The 22,643-nt window shown below is 38.3% G+C and overlaps 1 protein-coding gene across 2 annotated transcripts in view; it reads right to left on the bottom strand.

Moving 5' to 3' along the window:
* LOC110711260 overlaps positions 1-22,643 on the bottom strand; it is a 28,591-nt gene that overhangs the window by 1,939 nt on the left and 4,009 nt on the right. For both annotated transcript variants that reach the window (XM_021889645.1, XM_021889640.1), the window contains exons 4-11: positions 21,375-21,450; positions 15,903-15,967; positions 14,136-14,237; positions 12,994-13,083; positions 1,952-2,026; positions 1,805-1,837; positions 1,628-1,705; positions 3-62 (exon numbers count right to left, since the gene is read on the bottom strand). In XM_021889645.1, the coding sequence (XP_021745337.1) occupies positions 3-62; positions 1,628-1,705; positions 1,805-1,837; positions 1,952-2,026; positions 12,994-13,083; positions 14,136-14,237; positions 15,903-15,967; positions 21,375-21,450 (579 nt within the window). The remainder of the gene's footprint in view (positions 1-2; positions 63-1,627; positions 1,706-1,804; positions 1,838-1,951; positions 2,027-12,993; positions 13,084-14,135; positions 14,238-15,902; positions 15,968-21,374; positions 21,451-22,643) is intronic.

The raw sequence follows: 22,643 nt of genomic DNA on the forward strand, positions 1-22,643 counted from the left end.
ACCCTTGAAGGTGTTGCAACTTGATGTTCAATAGCAGCCCTAGATGCAGCAGAAGGAGAATCCTACAAATTTGGAAACAGTTCAATCCACTAAAAAAATTACCAAAATGGAAATCAAGAGAGTTCTACATGCATCAAAATTAAGAGAGAGAGAGAGAGAGAGAGAGACATAATGTACATGCTCAAAATGGAGGAAAAGTGATTGAACACATGAGCTAAAGTTTAGAGAGCAGATATAATATACAACAAGAAAAGACGATAACTGACTAATATAATATCAATTATGAACATTCAGATAAATAGCCCACGACTGCCTAATAGAGAACATATAAACACAAGCACAAACTTTGAGATTGTAAATACTACCTCTGGTCTTTATTATCTGCAACTTTCAGAGGGTTTGCGGTTCACGAGACAAAATTTGATAATTACAATTAGTGTATTTTATTCATGTGATTAGGAGGAGAGAGTGTCTAATTAATGGCTGTCTTCCCCTTCCCCTCTACCTTCATTCATGGCTGCCCTCTTCCCCTCCACCTTCATCCATGACAGCAACTTTCCGGCAACTCCACTCTTTTCCGGCAGCCCCCTCATTCGTCTTCCCCTCCCTTTTTCGGCAGCCCCCTCCCCCGTCTTTCCCTCCTTTTTCCGGCAGCCCCCTCCCTAACCTAAAAACCCAGAAATCCCAAATCCAAACACCCAGAAATTGTCACCCAAAAAACCCTAAAACCCACGCCCTAGAACCCTAACCCAGAAATCGTCACCATCATCACCTTCAATAAAACCCAAAACCCACACCCTAAAACCCTAACCCAGAAATCCGACCATCATCATCACCTTCAATAAAACCCAAAACCCACGCCCTAAAACCCTAACCCAGAAATCCGACCATCATCGTCACCTTCAATCAAAATCAAAACCCAGAAAATCAAACTCAGAAAATCGAAATCAAAACCCAGAAAATCGAAATCAAAACCCACAAAATCGAAACTCACAAAATCGAACAAAACCCAGAATATTCGAACATAAATCACCCAAAATAACGAAAAAAGTACAAAATTGAAAAAAAACGATATAATGAATCTGGATCGCACATCATCTTCCTATATATTATCGTTAATCGCACATCATCTTCAACTGAAACTTGTCAGGGAGGAGAGATGAAGAGGATTGTTCGTTGGTGGTGGGAGCTAAGGGTCATGGTCATAGGGAGGAGAAAGACGGTGGTGGGATAGAAGGTGGTCGTGAAGGAGGAGAGAGAATGAAGAGGTTGAAAGAGATGAAGAGGGTGAAAGGTTGAAAGAGAGGATGAAGAAAGAGATGAATGGGTGGTGGATAGACGAGGAGATGAGTAAATGGGGTGGGTAGAATTAGGTTAATGATTTTAGATTCGTTTAAAAAGGAGGTTTAATTAACCTCTTAACCTGTTTTTTAAAATGTAAAGTAAGGGCATTTTGGTCATTTTACAGAAAAAAGTTACTAAAAATGGAAAAAAACTGAATTGTTGCACATAATGTGGGGCGGCCAAAAATAGTAAATGTTGCAGATAATAAAGACCGGAGGTAGTAATGATTTTGCAAATATGACAATAATTTAATAAAAACCGGAAGCAGACAACCAATATATACCTGTATAAGATCTGTAAACATATTTTCCATTTCCAGTGTAGAAAGTAACAATTTCGCCACTCCATCCTTCGTCTCATCCTGAAAGTAGTTTGGCAACAGTTGTAGAATGAAATAATATATTCATATTGTACTGTAATATTATTCTGCATAGATATAAAAAAATGTAGAAATTTGAACCTGTTTTCCTTGAATCCTGCCCATTCTTGTCTCCTAGATTCAAAAAAAAAAAAAAAAATAATAATAATAAAAATAAAAAAGTCAGATAATGTATTACATGTGTTATTGATCATCAACAACAAACAACCCAAAGTAAACATGTGTTACCAGAGTTCGAATTGTATCATTGACTTCTTGGAGATCCGCAACAAAGTTTGAAACCTCTCCACTTACTGCAGCTACCTGAAAAAGGTCAATGAGAATTTGGAATCTCATAAAAATTGAAATGAAAGCAAAATTTGCTGCCAATATTTAGAGAGCAGAAAAGCAATGCCACACATATTTTATTCGTTTACATCTGCTTTAATCTGAATATCACACCAATATCTCACAAATCACTATAGAGGACATCTTACTACCGGCCATGCAACTTTAATAATAGCATGCACATGATGAAAATAGCAGACACAAAGATAGGTATTAAATTGCTAAATCTCTTAGGCCTTGGATTTTATCCTGTTAAAACTCTACCTTTTCTCGTTTTACTAGTTAGAAGCCACTAATAGAATGCTTATCATGAAACATGTTGGGTATGCTGGACCACTGGAAGAGAGAAGCATCGTGTTTAACACAGAAAAACTAGCATAATACGCAGGGGGAAAAAAGTACATAAGGAGTATATTATTTAATTGTGATCGGCTTGATATCTCTATTTAATTTTAGTGTTTTACCCCCGTCCCTTGGTCATATTTAGGAGTATTTTTGGCTCTATGGAGCCACTTTTATTACTAATATGCGTTTTCCAGTGTTTGGGCAGTTTTGGTATTGTTTTATAAGAAATTGGAGATTTGGAGCATTTTCCCGGACTTATTTGAGCCACTACGAGTGTTGGAGTAGGATCGCATTTATATGACCATATTCCGAAGCCCAAGCAATCAAACCGGTGATTAAGTGTTCGGTGAAGAAGAAGAGTACGAGGCATTGGACCGAGTCATAAAGACCCGAAGTGGAAATGCAGATTAGGCCAAGAAAATAGCCCAATCGAAGTCCACATATGCTCGTGGAGGCACGCCCGACCGGGCGCGAGTTGAGGATCCCATCAGCGCTGGAGGCGGGCCCAGCGAGATGGCGCCCGACCGGGCGCGTGCTTTTAAGAAGCGTTTTTGCGACTTAAACTTTGTTTTTCTTTAGGATTTAGAAGCCTAAGTATAAATACACTTTGTTAAGCAAGATTTGCAGACAGCATCATCCATTAGTTAATTTCCAAATTCTTAGATTTAAGCTTTTGATTAATACTCTTGTTCTTTCTAACTCTTTTGGTTTATGCAATTCATTATTTCCGTTTAATTTAGTAACGATATCTTCCCCTTTTATTTTCAGTAATTTAATTGCTTTGATTAATCATGTTTTGTTTTATTGCTTTGCTCAATTTAGATTTTAATGTGTGAGTAGTTTATTTCCAAGGTCGTGGGGATCCATAAATAATATGAAGGGATAATTTATTATTGTTCATTATAAATGCTCGATTGATTTCCAATTGATTGATTTAATGCTATGCAATTAGATTTGAGGTGTAATCGTATGAATTATGCAATATTAATTCGAGATTCGAGAGATGAGAATTGATCTTTGGGCTTAGTTTCAATAGCTAAGTTAATTTATAAATGGTTACGTCAAGATTCGAGAGATGCGATTTAATACCGGTAGATTAATTCTGTGATTGTAATACGTAGCGAAAGCCCTTTATGATCTGATTAATTGATGCATTGATTATTGTGTTTTACCCTGGAATATTATTTATTGGTGAACATATACCCCAAGCTTTGATTTATTGATTTACCGTTAGTTTAATTTTGCTTTAGTTCATTTTTTCTCCTTAGTTTATTATTTAGGAATAGAAAGACTTGTTTCTTTGTGGATTCGACCCTACTTTCCTATCTGTTTTAGCTAGAGGACTTAGGTAATTCTTTTGATTAGGTGATACGACTAGATCTTCTCACTAGCATGCAGAGAGAGCTGGGCATAATGAAGCAATGGAAATTCAGTTAAAAGCTACGAAGCATACAAGATGATATCAAGGTAATAGAAACTTGTAAAGGAAGCTGCAAGACACTCGTCGGTAAAATCAAATGGGGCATTCTTGAGTAAAAGCTGAGTTAGTGGTTTCACAATTTTAGAAAAATCTTTGATAAAGCAACGATAAAACCCCGTACATGACCTAAGAAACTTCTTACCCCCTTAACATTAACTATGAAGAGGTAATTGCTCAATCACATAAAATTTAGCTTTATCTACTTGTATACCCTTATCAGATACAATATGACCAAGGACCACACCTTCTGTCACCATAAAGTGACATTTTTCCCAATTTAGGACCAAATTGCATTCTTCACATCTTTTCAAATTTAGTGAGATTAGCTAAACATGTATCAAATGAAGACCCATACACACTAAAATCATCCATAAAGATTTCCATAATAAACTCTATGAAATCAGAAAAAATGTTCATCATATTACATAAACCAAAGGGCATCCTACGATATGCAAAAGTACCATAAGGGCATGTAAATGTTGTTTTCTGTTGGAGGTGAACTGGAATTTGGAAAAATCCCGAATACCCATCTAAATAACAGAAAAATTTATGATTAGCTGACCTTTCCAACATTTGATCAATAAAAGGGAGAGGGTAGTGATCTTTCTTGTTGGCAATATTTAATCTACGATAATCTGTGCACATACGCCACCCTATTACAATTCTAGTGGGAATTAATTAATTTTTATCATTTTTTATCACAGTCATCCCGCCTTTTTTAGGAACTACCTGTACGAGATTCACCCACTTTGAGTCAGAAATAAGATATATAATACCTGCATCTAAGTAATTTCATAATCTCTTTCTTGACTACTTCCTGCATGTTCGGATTCAACATCCTATGAGGTAAAATACATAGCTAATACCCTTGAGATCATCAATACCCAATTGCCCTTTTGTGGGTTCGAAGAACCTCTAAGAGGATCGGCAATATCTCGCGGCGGCATGAGATGCCTCATTTAGAAGTTGAAGTTTTTGATGTTTGCGGTGTTGATTATATGGAACCTTTTCCCTCTTCAAAAGGGAATCACTATATTCTTGTTGCCGTTGATTATGTATCCAAGAGGGTTAAAATCCAAGTGGGTTAAAGCCATTGCCACACCTACCAATGATGCTAAGGTGGTCCATAAACTTTTGAAGAAAACAATTTTTCCTAGATTTGGTGTCCCTCGAGCCATTATTAGTGATGGAGGATCTCACTTTCATGAGCGGAAGTTAGATACTCTTCTTAAGAAGTATGGTGTTTACCATAGGACGGGTTTACTTACCATTCCCATACTAGTGGCCAAATTGAGGTTTCTAACCGTGAGATTAAGGCTATTCTAGAGAAGGTGGTAGAGAAGTCTAGGAAGGATTGGAGTGATAAGTTAGACGAAACACTATGGGCATATTGAACCGCATTTAAGACACCTATTAGTAATTCCCCCTATAAACTTGCGTATAGGATAGCATGTCATCTCCCGGTGGAATTAGAGTATAAGGCTTATTAGGCAATAAAAAAGCTCAATTTGGATGCTAAGTTAGCGGGAGAAAAGAGGCTTCTACAACTTAACCAACTAGATGAGGTTAGGTTGATGGCCTATGATAGTGAACGTGTCTACAAGAAGAAGACCAAGAAATGGCACGATAAGATGATCCTTCCGAGAGAATTCAAAGAGGGTGACAAGGATTTTTTGTTCAATTCTAGACTTAAACTTTTCCCAAGAAAGTTAGAAGTCAAGGTGGTCGGGTCCTTTCACTGTGAAAATGGCAAATAAGTTTGGTTCTGTTGAGTTATACAATGAGCATGGTGGTGTTTTTAAGGTGAATGGCCAAAGGTTGAAGTTATACCATGAAGGGGCTACGATAGGTGCAGTTGAATTACTTCGCCTAATCGACTCTACTTTATCTTGATTTGCATATGGTAAGAAGGTCATGCGGGCCCTAGATAAACTAGCGCTTTGCGGGAGGAACCTGTATTTTCTTGCTTTATAGAGTAGTTTTTCTTTTTTGTTTTTATCTTTTGAAAGAGAGAGAGAAATGAAATAAGATACTTCAATCCAAAGGCTCCCCCAAGCCAAAATAAGACAATGTCCACTGTTACGTTTAACATTACCCCCAATCCCCCCAAAAGGAAAGTCTTGGCCGTAGCCACAGAATGAGGAGTAGAGGAGTAGTCTGTGTAAATACCGCGGGAGTCGAGATCCCTGGGGTGGTGGCCGGAACCAGTAGGTATAGCACCATGACGAGCATAATCGTCGTACATCTCAACATAGCCTACCCGCTGGTCAAGGAAACCAACTAGCCGCCTAATGTCTCCCACCTGTTCCCTAAGCTCCCCTCCCCCTGAGTTTCCTCTATCCTACCTATAGCCTGACCTATACTCTTGTAGGTCCCAAATGGTCTCGGGGTCCGACCTAGGCCGGTGAGGGAGTGGCTGAGGCACATGTACTCTGTAGGTCCCAAATGGTCTCGGGCTGTGCTTGTGCTTGGCAAGCAAAATATCATGTGTAGGAATGCTGCCTAGGAGAAAAGGCGGTCAATTTTGGGTTAGGGAGAGGGAAAACGGGTATGTGATCCTTCCCTACCCTCACGTGCCACTCAAGCGGGGGTTAGGCATAACCCAGTTTAAGCTTTGGAGGAAAGGCAAGTTCATAAGAGTGCCCCCCCCCCTCCCCACAATTGGTCACCCCTCATAGCTAGTCGCACTAAACCCCGCCTTTTTTATCGCTATCATAGTGATTAGGCCGCCAAAATGAATAGGGGTCTTGACATAGTTACTGCACGCATTGGCATGCCTACTCAAATGGGCAATGATCAATTTTCCATAATCATACACATAATGTCCTAGGATAGCTAATTCCAAAGTTTGGGCGTTATGAGGTTCATGGCTGGCTTGAAAACAAGTCCCGGAAAATCTTCGAAAGATTTTTAGGACAGGGTGGTGGAAAGAGAGAGCACTAGCATGTTAAGAATTGGGGCAAGGTTTGCCGGTCAAAGCAAGATAAATGTCATCGGCCTTAAATTTTTCATGCCATTAGGTGGTGGGATGGGGATCAAGCTCAAACAGATTTGCAAATTCGACATAAGTTAAATTAACATTTCTATTATTCAAGCGAAAATGCAAGTTAGGGCCATTGTTAGATTGAACTACATTAAGAGGATAAAAATTCACATGTTAATTCTCTATATGTAGGGTAGTGCAAATCAACAAACTTCCGCATGCTAATCATATTCATAAAACGTCTAACATGCCCATATAAACCTAAAGTTTGTAAGGTATCTCAGTGTAACCACCGAGAAGGATGTACCTCCCGTTCGTAGAGGTTTATGAGTCGTTCCCGTTGTTGCGAAGTCGCGATTTGGATCGTCGGCCACTGGTCTAATTGTAGAGCTGGGTCAACCGACATCCTTGATCTCGAACCACGTCCACCACCTTGTGTTCTTGCCCTCTTGCTAAATATGGGTCTATAAAATTTTTGTTTTAAAATCAAACAAAATAAGTTCAGAAATAAAGAGGATGAAGAGAGGAAGAAGAATATGTAAAAAAAATTGAGTTTGGATTAAAATTAGAGGAGAAATCTTAGAGAGAAGTTAGAGAAAATTAAGGTTTTAGAGAAAGAAACAATGGAAGAAAGAGAAAATGATGAAGAAAGAAAGAAGATGGAAAGAGAAAGAAGAAGGGGATCCGGGGAGAAACACAGCCCGCCTGGTCGGGTGGCCTCTCGTCCGGTAGGGCGAATTTCCTCTTTTCAAATTTCTTCTACGGGGCGTGCCTCGGGCGATTTTGGCTCGTATCGGAGCCTTCACGCGCATAGTCAGACGATTTTGGCTCTTATTCGGACGATAGACCCATATTCAACATGTTTAGTAACAAGGCAAGAACACAAAGTGGTGGACGTGGTTCAAACTCAACCGGTTGACCCAACTCTACAATTAGACCAGTGGCCGACGATCCAAATCGCGACTCCGCAACAACGGGAAAGGCTTATAAACCTCTACGAATGGGAGGTAAATCCTGCTCGATGGTTACACCGAGATACCCTACAAAATTTAGGTTTATATGAGCATGTTAGATGTTTTATGAATGATATTGGCATGCGAAAGTTTGTTGATTTGCAGTATCCTACATATAGAGAATTAACATGTGAATTTTTATCCTCTCTTAATGTAGTTCAATCTAACAATGGCACTAATTTGCATTTTCGCTTGAATAATAGAAATGTTGATTTAACTTATGCCAAATTTGCAAATCTGTTTGAGCTTGATCCCCATCCCACCACCCAATGGCATGAAGAATTTAAGGCCAATGATAATTATCTTGCTTTAAGGCAAACCTTGTCCCTATTCTCAACATGCTAGTGCTCTCTCTTTCCACCAACCCTTCCGAAAAACCTTTCAAAGATTTTCCGGGATTTGTTTTCTAGCCCGCCATGAACCTCATAACGCCCAAACTTTGGAATTAGCTATCCTAGGACATTATGTGTATGGGTATGGAAAATTGAACATTGCTAAATTCATCATTACCCATTTGAGTAGTTATGCCAATGCTTGCAGTAACAATGTCAAGATCCTTATTCATTTTGGCGGCATAATCACTAGGATAGCGATAAAAAAGGCGGGGTTTAGTGCGACTAGCTATGAGGGGTTGCCCAATTGTGGGAAGGCCACTCTTATGAACTTGTCTTACCTCCAAAGCTTGAATTGGGTTAAGCCTAACCCTCGGCAGGTCTTGAGTGGCACGTGAGGGTAGGGAAGGATCACATACCTGTTTTTCCTCTCCCTAACCCACAGTCGACCGCCTTTCCTCCTAGGCAGCATTCCTACACATGATATTTTGCTTGCCAGGCACAGGCAAGCCCCATGCACAGCTCCAGCCCCAGCCCCAGGTACATGTGCCTCAGCCACCCCATCACCGGCCTAGGCCGAACCCCGAGACCATTTGGGACCTACAGAGTATAGGTCTAGGTACGATAGAGGAGACTCAAAAGGAGCTTAGGGAACATATGGGAGACATTAGGTGGCTAGTTGGTTCCCTTGACAAGCAGTTGGGCTATGTTGAGATGGGCTATGTTGAGAGGAACACAGAGAGGGGACTTTTCCCGATGTACGACGATTATGCTCGTCGTGGTGCTATACCTAATGACTCCATTTACCTTAACTGGTTCCGACCACCACCCTAGGGATACGTGGATCCCGACTCCCGAGGTATTTACAAAAACTACTCCTCATTCTCTAGCTTCGGCCTAGACTTTTCTTTTAGGGAAACGGGGGTAATGTTAACCCTAACTATTTTGGCGGGAGTTCCTCTAGTGCAAGTGCTAGCGGTGGAGGATTTGGGACAAATTATGAGGTGCGGCTAATGGCTGAGCAAATAAGGACATTGTGTGATTTTGGCTCGGGGGAGCTTTTGGATTGATGTATCTTATTTCTTTTCTCTCTTTTTTTTTTTTAGTGTGTTAGTTTAGTTTTATTGCTTTCTAGTGTAGATTTTATTACTTTGAAAAAATGAATAATACCAAAAAAAATTGGGAAATTAAAAAAAATACAAAAATACGAACCAATGAATGATAAATCATGTTTCCCTGTGCCCTATACATGAAAATTGTTTTGATTCTTGGTATATGATGATGAATATTGTGGATAGAATAGCCATAATTTGAAGTTTGATAGCTTTGACGCCCTAATATCAGTCTAACTTTATCCAACTATTTGTGGATTTGGTGCTTGACTAGTTGATTTGGTTAAAAATTGTGTGTTAATTCCTAGTATGTCAATGAAGTTGAGTATTGATTTTTAACTTTGAGTAATGTTTGTATGTCTCATTATTATGCACATTGAGGAGGACAAAGGCATTTGTTCTTTTAGGTAGCCTTCAGATGATTTTAGATATATTTGTTCCCTTCTAGCTTCTCATGTTGTTGCCTTGACTTTTCATTGTTGTATAGCCACATTACAAGTCATTTTTGCCCCATTGGTTACTAGTCCCAAGCTTTGCTTTGGGGAGCTATTAGTGAGTGAGGTGAACGATTTTGTAGTGTGCTTATATTTTGCACGATGTGGGTGGAATTTCAGAAGCTTTATTCTTGATTGTAGTTTATTATTTATGAGTTTGAAAGTCGAAATTTCTTGAAAAAATAGAGGATAATGAAAAAGAAGTTCAAGAAAAAGAAAAGGAAAAATAAGTGAACTTCAAAAAGAGAAAAAGAAGAAAAAACAACAGCAAAAGAAAAAAATTGTTCAATGTTCAAATGTTCTAATTGAAGGTTGCTCAAGAAGAAAAAAGAGTTTCAAAAAACAAAAAAATTCAAAAGAAAAAAATCAAGTTCAAAAGAAAAAAATAATTCAAAGTTTGTTTGTTTCACTTAAGTTTTGCATTGTCATATTTTACGAGTGAAGCTGTAAGTGTAGGGAAATTTTGTTATGATTGGATTAGTTGTTTGGTGAATTTTTGTAGAGTTGAGTTGAGTTATGTTGAAGATGGTTGGTCATTATTTATTTTTTACCTAGGTTATTTGTTAGGATTTGGCTCCCTTAAGCATGGCTTAACTCTCACATTTTCCCAAATATTTCCTACCCTTTTGCCCTAGCCTTACATTACAAGGTTTAAAGACCTTCCAACCTTTGTGCATACATTTGTATGGATGTGAAATTAGTCGTTTATCAAAGCAAAGAATGATTTGACATATTTCGAGTCGACTATTAGGTTGAGTGCTTGGTTTCTTAAACACACGAATGTTAGTGAGTTTGAGAGGGCATTGTTCACAATAAAGGGGTTACATGGAGAGCGATAGGATACATTTTATATCCGCCACATAAAAGAGTGAAGAGAGTGTGAGCACTAGTCATGAATTCCATATACACTTGTGATACGCTTTATTCGGGTAAGCCCTTGCCCGGGCGAGAAAGATAGGAAGGATGCACCCTCCGCGTGGAGGCGCGCTTGACCGGGCGCGAGTTAAGGATCCCATCAGCTAGAGGCGGGCCCTGCCGACGAGATAGCGCCCGACCGGGCGCGTGCTTTTGAGAAGCATATTTGCGACTTAAACTTTGTTTTACTTTAGGATTTAGGAGCCTAAGTATAAATACACTTTGTTAAGCAAGATTTGCGGACAGCATCATCTATTAGTTAATTTCCAGATTCTTAGTTTTAAGCTTTTGATTAATACTCTTGTTTTTTGGTTTATGCAATTCATTATTTCCGTTTAATTTAGTAACGATATCTTCCCCTGTTATTTTCAGTAATTTAATTGCTTTGATTAATCATGTCTTGTTTTATTGCTTTGCTTAATTTAGATTTTAATGTGTGAGTAGTTTTATTTCTAGGGTTGTGGGGATCTATAAATAATATGAAAGGGTAATTTATTATTGTTTATTGTAAATGCTCGATTGATTTCCTATTGATTGATTTAATGCTATGCAATTAGATTTGGCCAGGTTTAATTGTATGAGTTATGCAATATTGATTCAAGATTCGAGAGATGAGAATTGATCTTTAAGCTTAGTTTCAATAGGCAGGTTAATTTATAAATGGTTACGTCAAGATTCGAGAGATGCGATTTAATATCGGTAGATTAATTCTGTGATTGTAATACGTAGCGAAAACCCTTTATGATCTGATTAATTGATGCAATGATGCATTGATTATTGTGTTTTGAACCTATACCCTAGGCTTTGATTTATTGATTTCCCCTTAGTTTAATTTTGCTTTAGTTCATTTTTTCTCCTTAGTTTAATTCTCCCAAAACAACTTAGTTACTTGATAGTTTAGATTATATTAATTATTTAGGAATAGAAAGACTTGTTTTCTTAGGGATTCGACCCTACTTTCCCATCTGCTTTAGCTAGAGGACTTAGGTGATTCTTTTGATTTGGTGATACGACTAGATCTTGTCACTAGCATGCAGAGAGAGCTGGGCATAATGAAGCAATGGAAATTGAGTTAAAAGCTACGAAGCATACAAGACGATATCAAGGTAATAGAAACTTGTAAAGGAAGCTGCAAGGTAAGAAAATTATTATTAGCTTTTTTTTTTTTGGGGGGGGGGGGTGGTTATCTTACAGAAATCAGGTATCAAAGCCCCCACAAAAAAAAAAAAAAAAAAAAAAAAAAAAAAAAAAAATGGATGTGAGTCACAAATAGAGGTGGTTATTATACATGGTAGTCCAATGGCAAAAGCGACGGGTCATATATTAAAGGGTCTTGACCCTTGTACTTTTAAATGGACAGGGTTATTATTAGGCTTTATGTTAAAGGGTCATTGTAGGGTTTCTATTGGCAGCCCATTAACTTTTAATGATTGGATAACAACCATTATAAGCTCAGCCGCCCTGAGTCGGTCAACATTAAATTTTTACTTCATCAGTTCATTCCCCTCTCTCTCCTCTTTGAATTCCATCTCTAAATTTTGTTGCTCAGAATCATTTTTTTTTCCCCGAAGAATTGCCGCTCTAAATCTAGTTCTCTTCTAAAGTTCAAATAAGATCGTAAATTGATATTAAATTTATAAATAAACATCTATTTTTAACCAATTTCCGCAATCAAGGTTTTTTTTTTTTTTAAAAAAAAAAAAAAATGTTTTTACTTGCCAAAATGCGATTCATTCATTTATAAACGTATGAAATTTTTCCAATAAGATATTTTACTGATTGAGGCATGGAGCCCAATAATTACCCTTTTCTACTTAGCCCCTGACCCTGGCCCGCCCCTAGCCCTGTCCCTATCCACTGATAATTTAAAGTGACCTGCCCCATTATTGACCCGCCAATAACCAGGCCTAATCACAAATCACTGAATAGGCATATTTAGAGTAGACATAGTACTACCTCCGTTAATTGTTATTTGCAACTTTGGGGTATTATTTGTGAGATAAAAAAAAATTCTAAAGTTGCATATAACAAGTAACGGAGGTAGTATATAATGCTCCAGATCAACAAAGTTATATTCACTTGATTATGTAAAGTCCCCATCAAAATGATTATAATACTGAAACAGCATCGGCACTCAATAGTCTAATGTTGTCCATCAAAGGAAATGTGTAGTTACTAGTTCCCTAGCTTTGTGTTACCAATTCAACGGTTCCCAAAAAACTCAAAAGACATGCAAAAAAATCACTGTTTGAGGGATTCGAAACCATACCTCCTCCTTCGTAGAGTTACTACATGCAATAATGTCTTCAAATTTATTACTTGATTGGTCAAGTTTGGAAGCTATCTCATTTCTGGTAGCCTGCGCCAATGGAGAATGAATGTCAGATCAAAACAGAAAATAATACTCAATATGATACTTAAAGCCCGAAGTTTTACAAAAATGACTTGAGATACAATCCTTATTTCTCAAACTCTCAACCAAAAATAAATAAATCCAATCATTATTTCATATTCCTGAAAAAAGACTTTGGAAGAAGAAAAAAAAGTCTGTCCTAATTTAGCAAAGAGAACAGTTTCCATATGTTATAAGTTCTAAAGCTAATATTCTAAAATCAACTCAACTACTATAATACCCACAAAAAGACCTACGAATATAGTATAAATTCCAAACTATACACATATAATTTATATTCTAAATCAAAGAATCAATACAAATTACCTTCCATTTTGTGTTTCCTTGACCTTTTGACCCCTTTCAACAATTAGTATCAATTAGCTATCACTTCAACATAATATTGATAGCAGTATCTCCCTCACATTTTTTAAACTTCCCGATTGAAACTTAACAGAGCATGCTCAAAGAATGTAGCAGTAAAATCTATTCACAACAGATGACTATGAAATGTAGTTTGTTGAAGTAATATTTATGCTGGTAACATTATTGTTAAACTTTGTGACAACGCACCACAAAACGCACGTAACCAATTACTCCCTCCATCCCTAAATAAAGCCCCATTGCATTAAAAAAATCTTGTCCCTAAATAAAAGTCTCATTTCACTTTTATCGATTTTCATTCACTTGTAATCAACCGAACCCTACTATCTTTTTTCTTATTCACTTTTAATCAACCACACCCCAAAATATAGTTAATTATTTTCACCTTTTATCAACCAACCCTACCATCCTTTAAACAAAAACAAAAAAAATCATCTTCCAAATAGCTTGAGCAAAAGACTTTTGTTTTTTTTGGGCAGGGGTGGGGGGGGGGGGTGGAGGAGGTTCTGGTCTTGAACGACAGTTACCAACAAATTCGTAACATGAAACTAAATGGCCAAATAAAATATATAAATAGATAACAAAAAAGAAAACACCCAATACATTAGGTGAGTTGCTGGAAGTGAGGAACTTGCCCTGAGTGAAAGAAAAACTTCATCAAGCTGCTTCGCAACAGCATTGCAGGCATCTGATAAGCCACGTTTGGTCGCAAACATGAAGTCAGGAATTTTCCAACCCTATTAATGTGCAATAACAAAATAACATTGGGTGAGCAACTTCTTCATTGTTAACAGAATCAGCAATTAAACACTTGGACTCGCACAGTAGCATATAGTGTGACATATAATCAAATTAAAAAGGCTGAAGAGAAGCAATTAAAAAATTTCACAAAATCATATTAGTGATTAGTCCCTAAAACAAGTATACCTTACTTGACAAATACATATTTTGTCGATCAATCATCAACCACCACAGACAGTGGAATACCATGTTTAGCATAGAAAAGAGAACATTATAAAATGTGGATAAAAATTTTTTACATAGACAGACATCATTTGTACAAAAAAAAAAAAAAAGAGGGCCAAATACTGCCAACAATAACACTAATAAGTAAATAGAATAAGATGTGCCTGCATATGGTTTATTAACACAAAACAATGGCCATGGTACATTAGCATATCTAGATTGCTTAGAGAAAGGACTATGGCAAGTGGCGTAGATGAAACGGCCATAATTGCAAAACCACCATCAGAACCTTGGGAAGCTCAAGGAACGTGCTAAGCAATGTTCCCAATGTGGTTAGAGCATTTGAATTTTTTTATTTTATTTTTTTATTTAATGATGTCTCATTTTACAATATTGACAATTTGACATGCTATCAAATGTCATTATAGGCTTTTCACGATCTGGAGAAAAACTGGAAGACCTTAACAAGGCAAGATTCCTTCTGGGTAGCAGTTGCCACTAACATTATTGAACAACTTTTCAAGAGGACTGGACTTTTAAATGTGGTAACTAAACAATGGCATCATATTCATGAAAGCAATACGGTCGCCACAGTAGGTGGGAAATCATAGCTTTTCAATGTATAATAATGACAAGAGGCACTACTGATGAATACGCTACATTCTCAATATGAAAGCAAATATAGCAATAACAAGGTTTTCCTAAACATTCATCCAAAAAAAAAAAAAAAAAATCTTAAACAAGCAAAACACTGAAAGAAAAAAAGTAAAATAAGACATTAAGTTTGAAGACATTAAATCTGCCTAACAAGAAGACAATAAAATCTTTTTCAAATACATAAGAGGATAGGTCAAACTTGTAAAGAAGATAAAAACATCTCTCAACCCAAATTAAGTTAAAAGGGTTTCAGAACACAAAATGTTCAAAGAATTCTTGAGATAAGCTTGTTCACCAACAACCAACAGTACAAGAACAAAGCCAGTAAAAGGACAAAGTTTGGAATTTTAGTGGGCTCTTAACCAAGAAAATAGCTCAGAAAATAAACCATAGATTATAAATACAGAGAATCATGCATTGTGCTAAAGCCAAGAACCAGATAGAATATTAATAACTTGCTTCTGCAAAGCAACAAAGTTGGCTTTTGCAATATACTTATTATAATAATTTACTTTCTGACAACATTTGCTTAACCTTTCTCTGCATATGCAAGGGGCAATAATATAGAGCATTTGTATTATTTGGACAGTAGATAAATGATATAAAAACGTTCCATACAAGCCAAAGACAGATAGCATTGTGGCTAGAGATGCTCAAGTACTGTGATCAGAGGCTTTGTTGCAATTAGCTACTGTTAGGGAGGGAACTCAATCAAGCTATAAAGTGTTAAACGTAAAGCAAACTAATAAACTTACGCAATCTTAACATTAAAACTTTACCTTCCACCACACATATCCATAGCCAACAGCAACAATCACAATTATTACACCATATTTACGGCCACCTATATAAAACAAAAGAATAAAATCCCATCAGCCGATACGAGACAAGTGCATGTGGAAATAAGGCAGCATTTGCTAAATATCCATAGCTTATAAGGGAAAAGGAGACATGTCAAATGGTTGATAAAGCAACCAGACATCAATAATCTGAATCTGGGAAAATTCTTTTTTTTTAAAAAAAAAAGAAAAAAAAGTGCTCCATTCAATAGAAAAGAGATGACCTAAAATACTCCACATATTATCATTTCCAATAAGTAGAAGGGTAACATTAAACAGAAAATAAATTTCACTAGAAGTCCACAATCAGTTTCACCACAGGCAAAGGAGCTCGGTCCACATCCTAAAGTCCTAATCTACCTGGGGCCAAGCCTCCACCGACAATAAAACCCCTAGAAAAATCACCATTCCAACCTACCATCATCGAGGGAGAAGAGTTGATCATACCAGCGAAATCACCACGACCAACGCCGCTTCTGTCGTGAACGATCCTGCACCCTTCACCACCTTTTTCTCTAGCAGACCAACCACCCGGACCACCACCAGACCTACCCTTCACAAAGCCACCTCCTCTGCTCAGGCCACCGCTAATGGTGGTCTACCACTACGCTCACATTTTCCGGCAAGGAATCCAGGACCCCTGCCGGATCCACTACCACTGGCACCGCCCCTCTCGAAAATTCCTCCTAACCCACCACCGTTGAAAATACCAGCCACGCTCCCTCGTGCGGTACAAAGAACACCCCTAAATTCACGAGCCCCACCACCAGACTCGACGGCGACTCTTGCACCGAAACCAGCACTGCATGCACTGCCTGACTCGAAGAAAACTCCAGTGGGTTTATCTGTAAAACCACCAGAGAAGTAACTTTTGAAAGTTCTCACCCAAATGCCAGATCCACACCCCACCGGATCTAACACCACTTGACTTTTCTGATGTACAACCTTGCTGCTGGTTAGGGGACCACACCAGGGATCATATTGTGATGTCGTCGGATGGAAATGATGCACCACCTGAACCTTCAATTCCTCCCACCTGAAGAATTGTTATTGCCAACTTTCCATTCAAACCACCACCGTGCATTGCCAACCAGTCCCAGGGTGGCAGCCTTTAACTTATCCTCTACATTCAACTGGAAAAATTGAAAAAATTCCTCCATTGCAATAATCCAATCATTTGAGTTTCTTCCATTGAACTCATATATTTGAAGCTCTTGTCCGCATTTCTGCTCTTCCTCGAGATCCGAAATTTCTCGTTCCCTGTTGTGCGAAATGTGATCGAATTTCTCTTGAATCCATTTCCTCTGCTACATTTGTTCTAGTCAATTACATTTTATTTTTTTAAATTCAGAGGTGGTGGTTACCGGCACCGGAAATCCCAGATGCACTGCGGACTTAGTATTTCTGATTTAACAAGGCAAATGAATAAAGATTGTTGTTTGATTGTTAATGGAAAAGGAGGTTACAAATGATAGGTTAATAGCTTTAGGCTATTACTCTCTTGATAACTTTAGGTCATCACTCTCTAAGTAATTTGAGGTTACCATTCTCTTTCATTCCACAAAACAAATCTCATGCCTTTCTACTGCTATGCTACTTCCCTTTTATAATCAAGCAAAATTACAAAAATAACCTAATATAAATAATGTTTGTCCACTGCTCAAGAGTATCAGAATTCAGTCCTATATAGCCACACTCCCTAGTGCTTCCTTAATTAATTTTGTCTCCTAGCGTTGCTCCTTGTACCGGATCCATCACATTGCCATTGCTGCAACCATTTTCAATCAGTGTTTTTCCTGGTTTCTTAACTGTTTATCTCATCCACACCAAACAACCAGGTTATATATTTGTTCAGGAAGTTAAGATATTTCACTGAGAGCACAGTCCACAAAGGCAATTATCAGAAATTCAAGATTTATTGCTTTTGTTTTCAGTTTCTCACCCCATACTATTAGTTCTAACAAGGTATACCATATAACAGTCATTTATTATAATCGAGCTATGCAGGCAATAACTCTGCCAGTGGGTTAACTCCGCCGGTGGGTTTTCCCGCTGCCTTGGGACTAGATAAAGGAGGAGGGTTTTGGTAGGCCAGTGACAGCGAGTGTAAAACTATCATATCCCATGACATGAGCCAAACTGATATTTTCGTGGGGGCGTTCCCTACTCAGCGACGCGCTGCACTTCCCAGACCCGGGTGTGATAAGTAGGTCGTCGCCCGGAAGCAACGCGCTACATTACCCGAGTGTGGTGTTAAATGAGCAAGGGCGTGCCATTAGGGCGTTCCCTACTAAGCGACGCGCTATACTTCCCAGACCCGGATGCAGTGATAAGTATGCAAGAGTTGATAGGTCGTCGCCTGAAAGCGACGCGGCACATTGTCCAAGGGTGGTGTCAAATGATAAAGGGCTAGCAGTTGGGGACAGGAGGGAGCGTGGTATGAGGGAGCGTGGGAAAAAGGACTCTAGTTTGCAGATTGGTTCTTGGAATGTGGGGTCTCTTATGGGGAAATCCAGCAGAAGTGGTAGAAGTGATGAAGAAAAGACGTGTAAACATCATGTGCCTCCAAGAGACAAGGTGGCCAGGAGAAGGAGCTCGAGGCTTGGTTTTGGGGTATAAGGTGTGGTACGTTGGATAAGAAACGAGCCACGGGAACACGAATGGAGGAGCTAGGAACGGAGTTGGTGTGATTCCTAATGAGAGGTTGTCGAAAGAGGTAATCGAGGTCTATCGGAAGAATGATAGGTTGATAAGGGTGAAGTTGCTATGTGGCAAGGAGATTTTGAATGTTATTAGTGCTTATGCTCCCCAAATTGGTTTGGATATAGAAAAGAAACATCAATTTTGGGAGGATTTAGACGAGGTGGTACTGAGAAAGAGGCTTTGGGTATGGGCAGAGGAACACAGGTGGTAAAGCTATTATGGATTTTGCCTAATCTTATGACTTAATTTTGGCTAATACTTGGTTTAAAAAGCAGGATTCATACTTGATAACTTTCCGGAGTGGAGCAAATGCAACACAAATAGACTTCCTGTTCACAAGGAGCACGAATAAACAAAGTTGCTTAAAGTGCAAGGTCATTCCAAGAGAGAGTGTGGTCACCCAACACCGGCTTTTGGTTATGACTATCCGTTAGAAAAGAGAAGGCGAAGAAAAAAGGAAGACAAGAGGAGCCAAGGATAAGATGGTGGACTCTAAGGGATGCAAATGCTAAGGTTTTTACAGAAAAATCAAGGAGGCGAAATGGGATGGAGAGGTGGAACCAGACATACCTTGATTACGAATGAAGAAGCGTATCTGAGAGTGGCCAAAGAGTTCTTAGGGGAATAAGGGGAAGAACTTTGATGCAGAGAGATACTTCATGGTGGAATGAAGAGGTGAAAGCACTAATTAAGCAAAAATGGGAATGCTATCAAGCCTTTGGGAAAATGTAGGAGTGATGAAACCTTTACAGCGTATAAGAAAGCTAAGAGTAAGGCAAAAGCAGTTGTTCAACAAGCAAAAGAATAGGCTTATCAGGAGGTTTATGAAAAGCTTGACTCCAAGGAGGGAGAACAGATCATTTATAAGATGGCAAAGAGAAGCCAAGAGGCAAGGAAGGATATTGGCATGGTAAAGTGTGTCAAAAATAAGAACCAAATTGTCCTGCTACAAGAGGACATCGTGGAAGGGGTACTTCAATGAACTTGTTTAATGAAAGTAATAGAGTTGTGACAAGAGATACCTCCGTGAGTGATGAATAAATCAACATGGAGTATGTGCGAAGGATTAGAAGAGTAGAGGTGGAGATTGCACGGAAGAAGATAAAGCCTAAGAAGGCGGTTAGCCCTGATAGTATACCGATAGAAGTGTAGAGGTGTTTGGGTAAGATTGGTATTGATTGGTTAACAAACCTCTTTGACAAGATATGAAGGGCTACTAGGATCCCGCGAGATTGGAGGAAGAGAACCTTGGTCCCGGTTTATAAAAACAAAGGAGACGCTCAGATTGTTCTAACTATCGAGGGATCAAGCTTATGAGCCACACTATGAAGTTGTGGGAAAGAGTGATTATGTTCAGGGCTGCACAAGCATTTCGGATAACCAATTTGGTTTTATGCATGGGAGATCTAGTATGGAAGCAATCCATTTAATAAGACAAATGATAGAGTTTTATCAGGTAAAGAAGAAGGATGTTCATATGGTCTTTATTGATTTGGAGAAGGCATATGACAGGGTGCCAAGAGAGGTACTTTAGTGGGCAATGTTAAAGAAAAGTATCCCACGAAGATACGTGGACCTGGTTAAGGATATGTATCGGGATGTATCAATAAATGTGAGGACGTGTGGAGGGTTGACAAAAGATTTCCCTATCACAATTGGATTGCATCAAGGGTCTGAATTAAGCTCTTTTCTTTTTGCAACGGTTCTAGATAAATTAACTAGACCAATTCAAGATGAGGTTCCATGGTGCATGTTGTTAGCGGATGATATCGTGTTGGTGGATGAAACTAAAGATGGGTTAATGCCAAGTTAGAGCAATGGAGACAAAGGTTGGAATCTAGAGTGTTTAAGCTAAGTCGGAGTAAGACGGAATATTTGGTTTGTTGCTTTGGTACTCATAAGGGGACAAGTGATGAAGTGGTGAGTTTGGATGGAAAGGTATTGACCATGAGTGAATGTTTTAAGCATCTTGGGTCAATCATCAAGAAAAATGGTGACATTGATCAAGACGTGGCCAACAAGATTAAGTCAGGGTGGCTTAAATGGAGAGCGGCCACGGGAGTGTTATGGAGAGCGGCCAACAGGATCAAGACGTAGCCAATAGGAATAAGTCGGGGTGGCTTAAATGGAGAGCGGCCATGGGAGTGTTATGTGACCGAAGCATTCACTTATAGTTAAAAGGAAAATTCTACAGAACTGCCATAAGACCAGTGTTGCTCTATGGTATAGAATGTTGGGCTTCTAAGAAGGAGCACATTAGAAAGATGGAGGTTACAGAAATGCACATGTTAAGGTGGATGTGCGGGAATACTCTAATAGATAGAATTAGAAATGAGGTTATTTGCAAGAAAGTAGGTGGCAGGCATTGCAGACAAGCTAAGGGAAAATCGCCTGTGTTGGTTTAGGCATGTTAGACGCAGACCCAAGGGTGCACCAGTTCAAAGAGTGGAAAAGTGGGACCATGGAGGGGTTAAACAAGGGAGACCAAAAATGACTTGGTTGGAAGGAGTTAGGAAGGATATGAAGTATATGGATTTGCATGAGAATGAAGCATTGAATCATAAGGGATGGAGGAAGAAGATTTTTGTGGATGACTACACGGAATAATCAAATTTGGTTCATGTAGCCGACCCCACTTATGGGATTAAGGCTTTGATTGCAGGCAATAACAACTTGTTTTGTCTGAACAACAAGGTAAAGAAAAGCTACCTGTTGCATTAGAAGTCACAATTGTCGTCGATCCGCTTGATGCAATGAGCTGCAGCTGTTGCCTTAAAGTATTGACCTGGAAAGGTCAAACCAGAATTCCAATTAATCAAAACCAAATATTTCAGCTGAAAACCATAAGATCATAAATTATATCAAAAGAGAAATAAAACACCGCCTAACAATAAAAATAGCATTATGATTTAATATAGATTCAGGCATTAAAAAAAAAAAAAAGAAAAGAAAAAGATCATGGATTAAAATGATGTATAAAGGGAAGAAGAAGGATTATTAGTGAAGAACAAGCTAGATATGACTGAATTACAGCTAATACCCCATCTTTCAAGAGGATTGGCACTCTCCCAAAGCAACAAACTAATCAGTCATCACAATACTCAACATGACTCCACTCTATCATAAGCTCTATTTATAGAGCTCTCTTTCTAGCTAAATAGCTTATCATTTATGACACTAACTCATGATGTAACCACTGAAAATGCCTCCACCCCTATTATCAATTCATAGCATTAAAATGCCATCCCTGGAACCCCTTATTACTAATTCATAGCAAATGGTCAAGAGGGAAAGAAGGAGATAAGATGTTATGAAGTATAATGAAAACAAAAAATGAATGGGCGGGATCATTTAAAACATAGCAAGGAAGCACAACAGATAAAACATCAATACCACTCAGAATAATTTGAATCGAAGGAACCATGATATGAACATTTTTAAAACACATTACAAATTTTCCTTGAAACATAACCTCTGATTGATAAAATGAGAAAAGTAACATACAACAGTTGGTTGCTCAATTGAGTTGATTTAATGCTTATAGCTAAAATCCATACATTGTGTAAACTCTTCAGTTAAATACACCCCAAAAAACAACAAGGCAGGACAATCATGTGGAAAATCAGACAAAATATTAATTAATAAGTGAACAAAATGAGCAGATGAGAGGTCAAAGAGATAGAACACATCGAACAGACCCAAGTTCTACAAATCAAACAAGACTTTCTAGTTTTTCCAAGTAGCATTTAAGATACAAAAATATATGGCAAAGAAGGTAGTGTATCTCAAATACGTAGCCAATAGATTTCTTTCCATCAGGCGAGCTTTTATTTATTTTATTTTTATAATGGAAAGATCAGAAGGCAAATGGTTAGGAAGTTAGAAGCGCTTCAAACGAAAAAGGAGCATGCCTTACCAACAACTTCTTGCCTAGATTCTATATAACCTACTTATTATCAGATTAGTTTTTGCCACTTT

This window comes from Chenopodium quinoa, unplaced genomic scaffold (assembly GCF_001683475.1).
Source record: "Chenopodium quinoa cultivar QQ74 unplaced genomic scaffold, ASM168347v1, whole genome shotgun sequence".
Taxonomy (NCBI): Eukaryota; Viridiplantae; Streptophyta; class Magnoliopsida; order Caryophyllales; family Amaranthaceae; genus Chenopodium; species Chenopodium quinoa.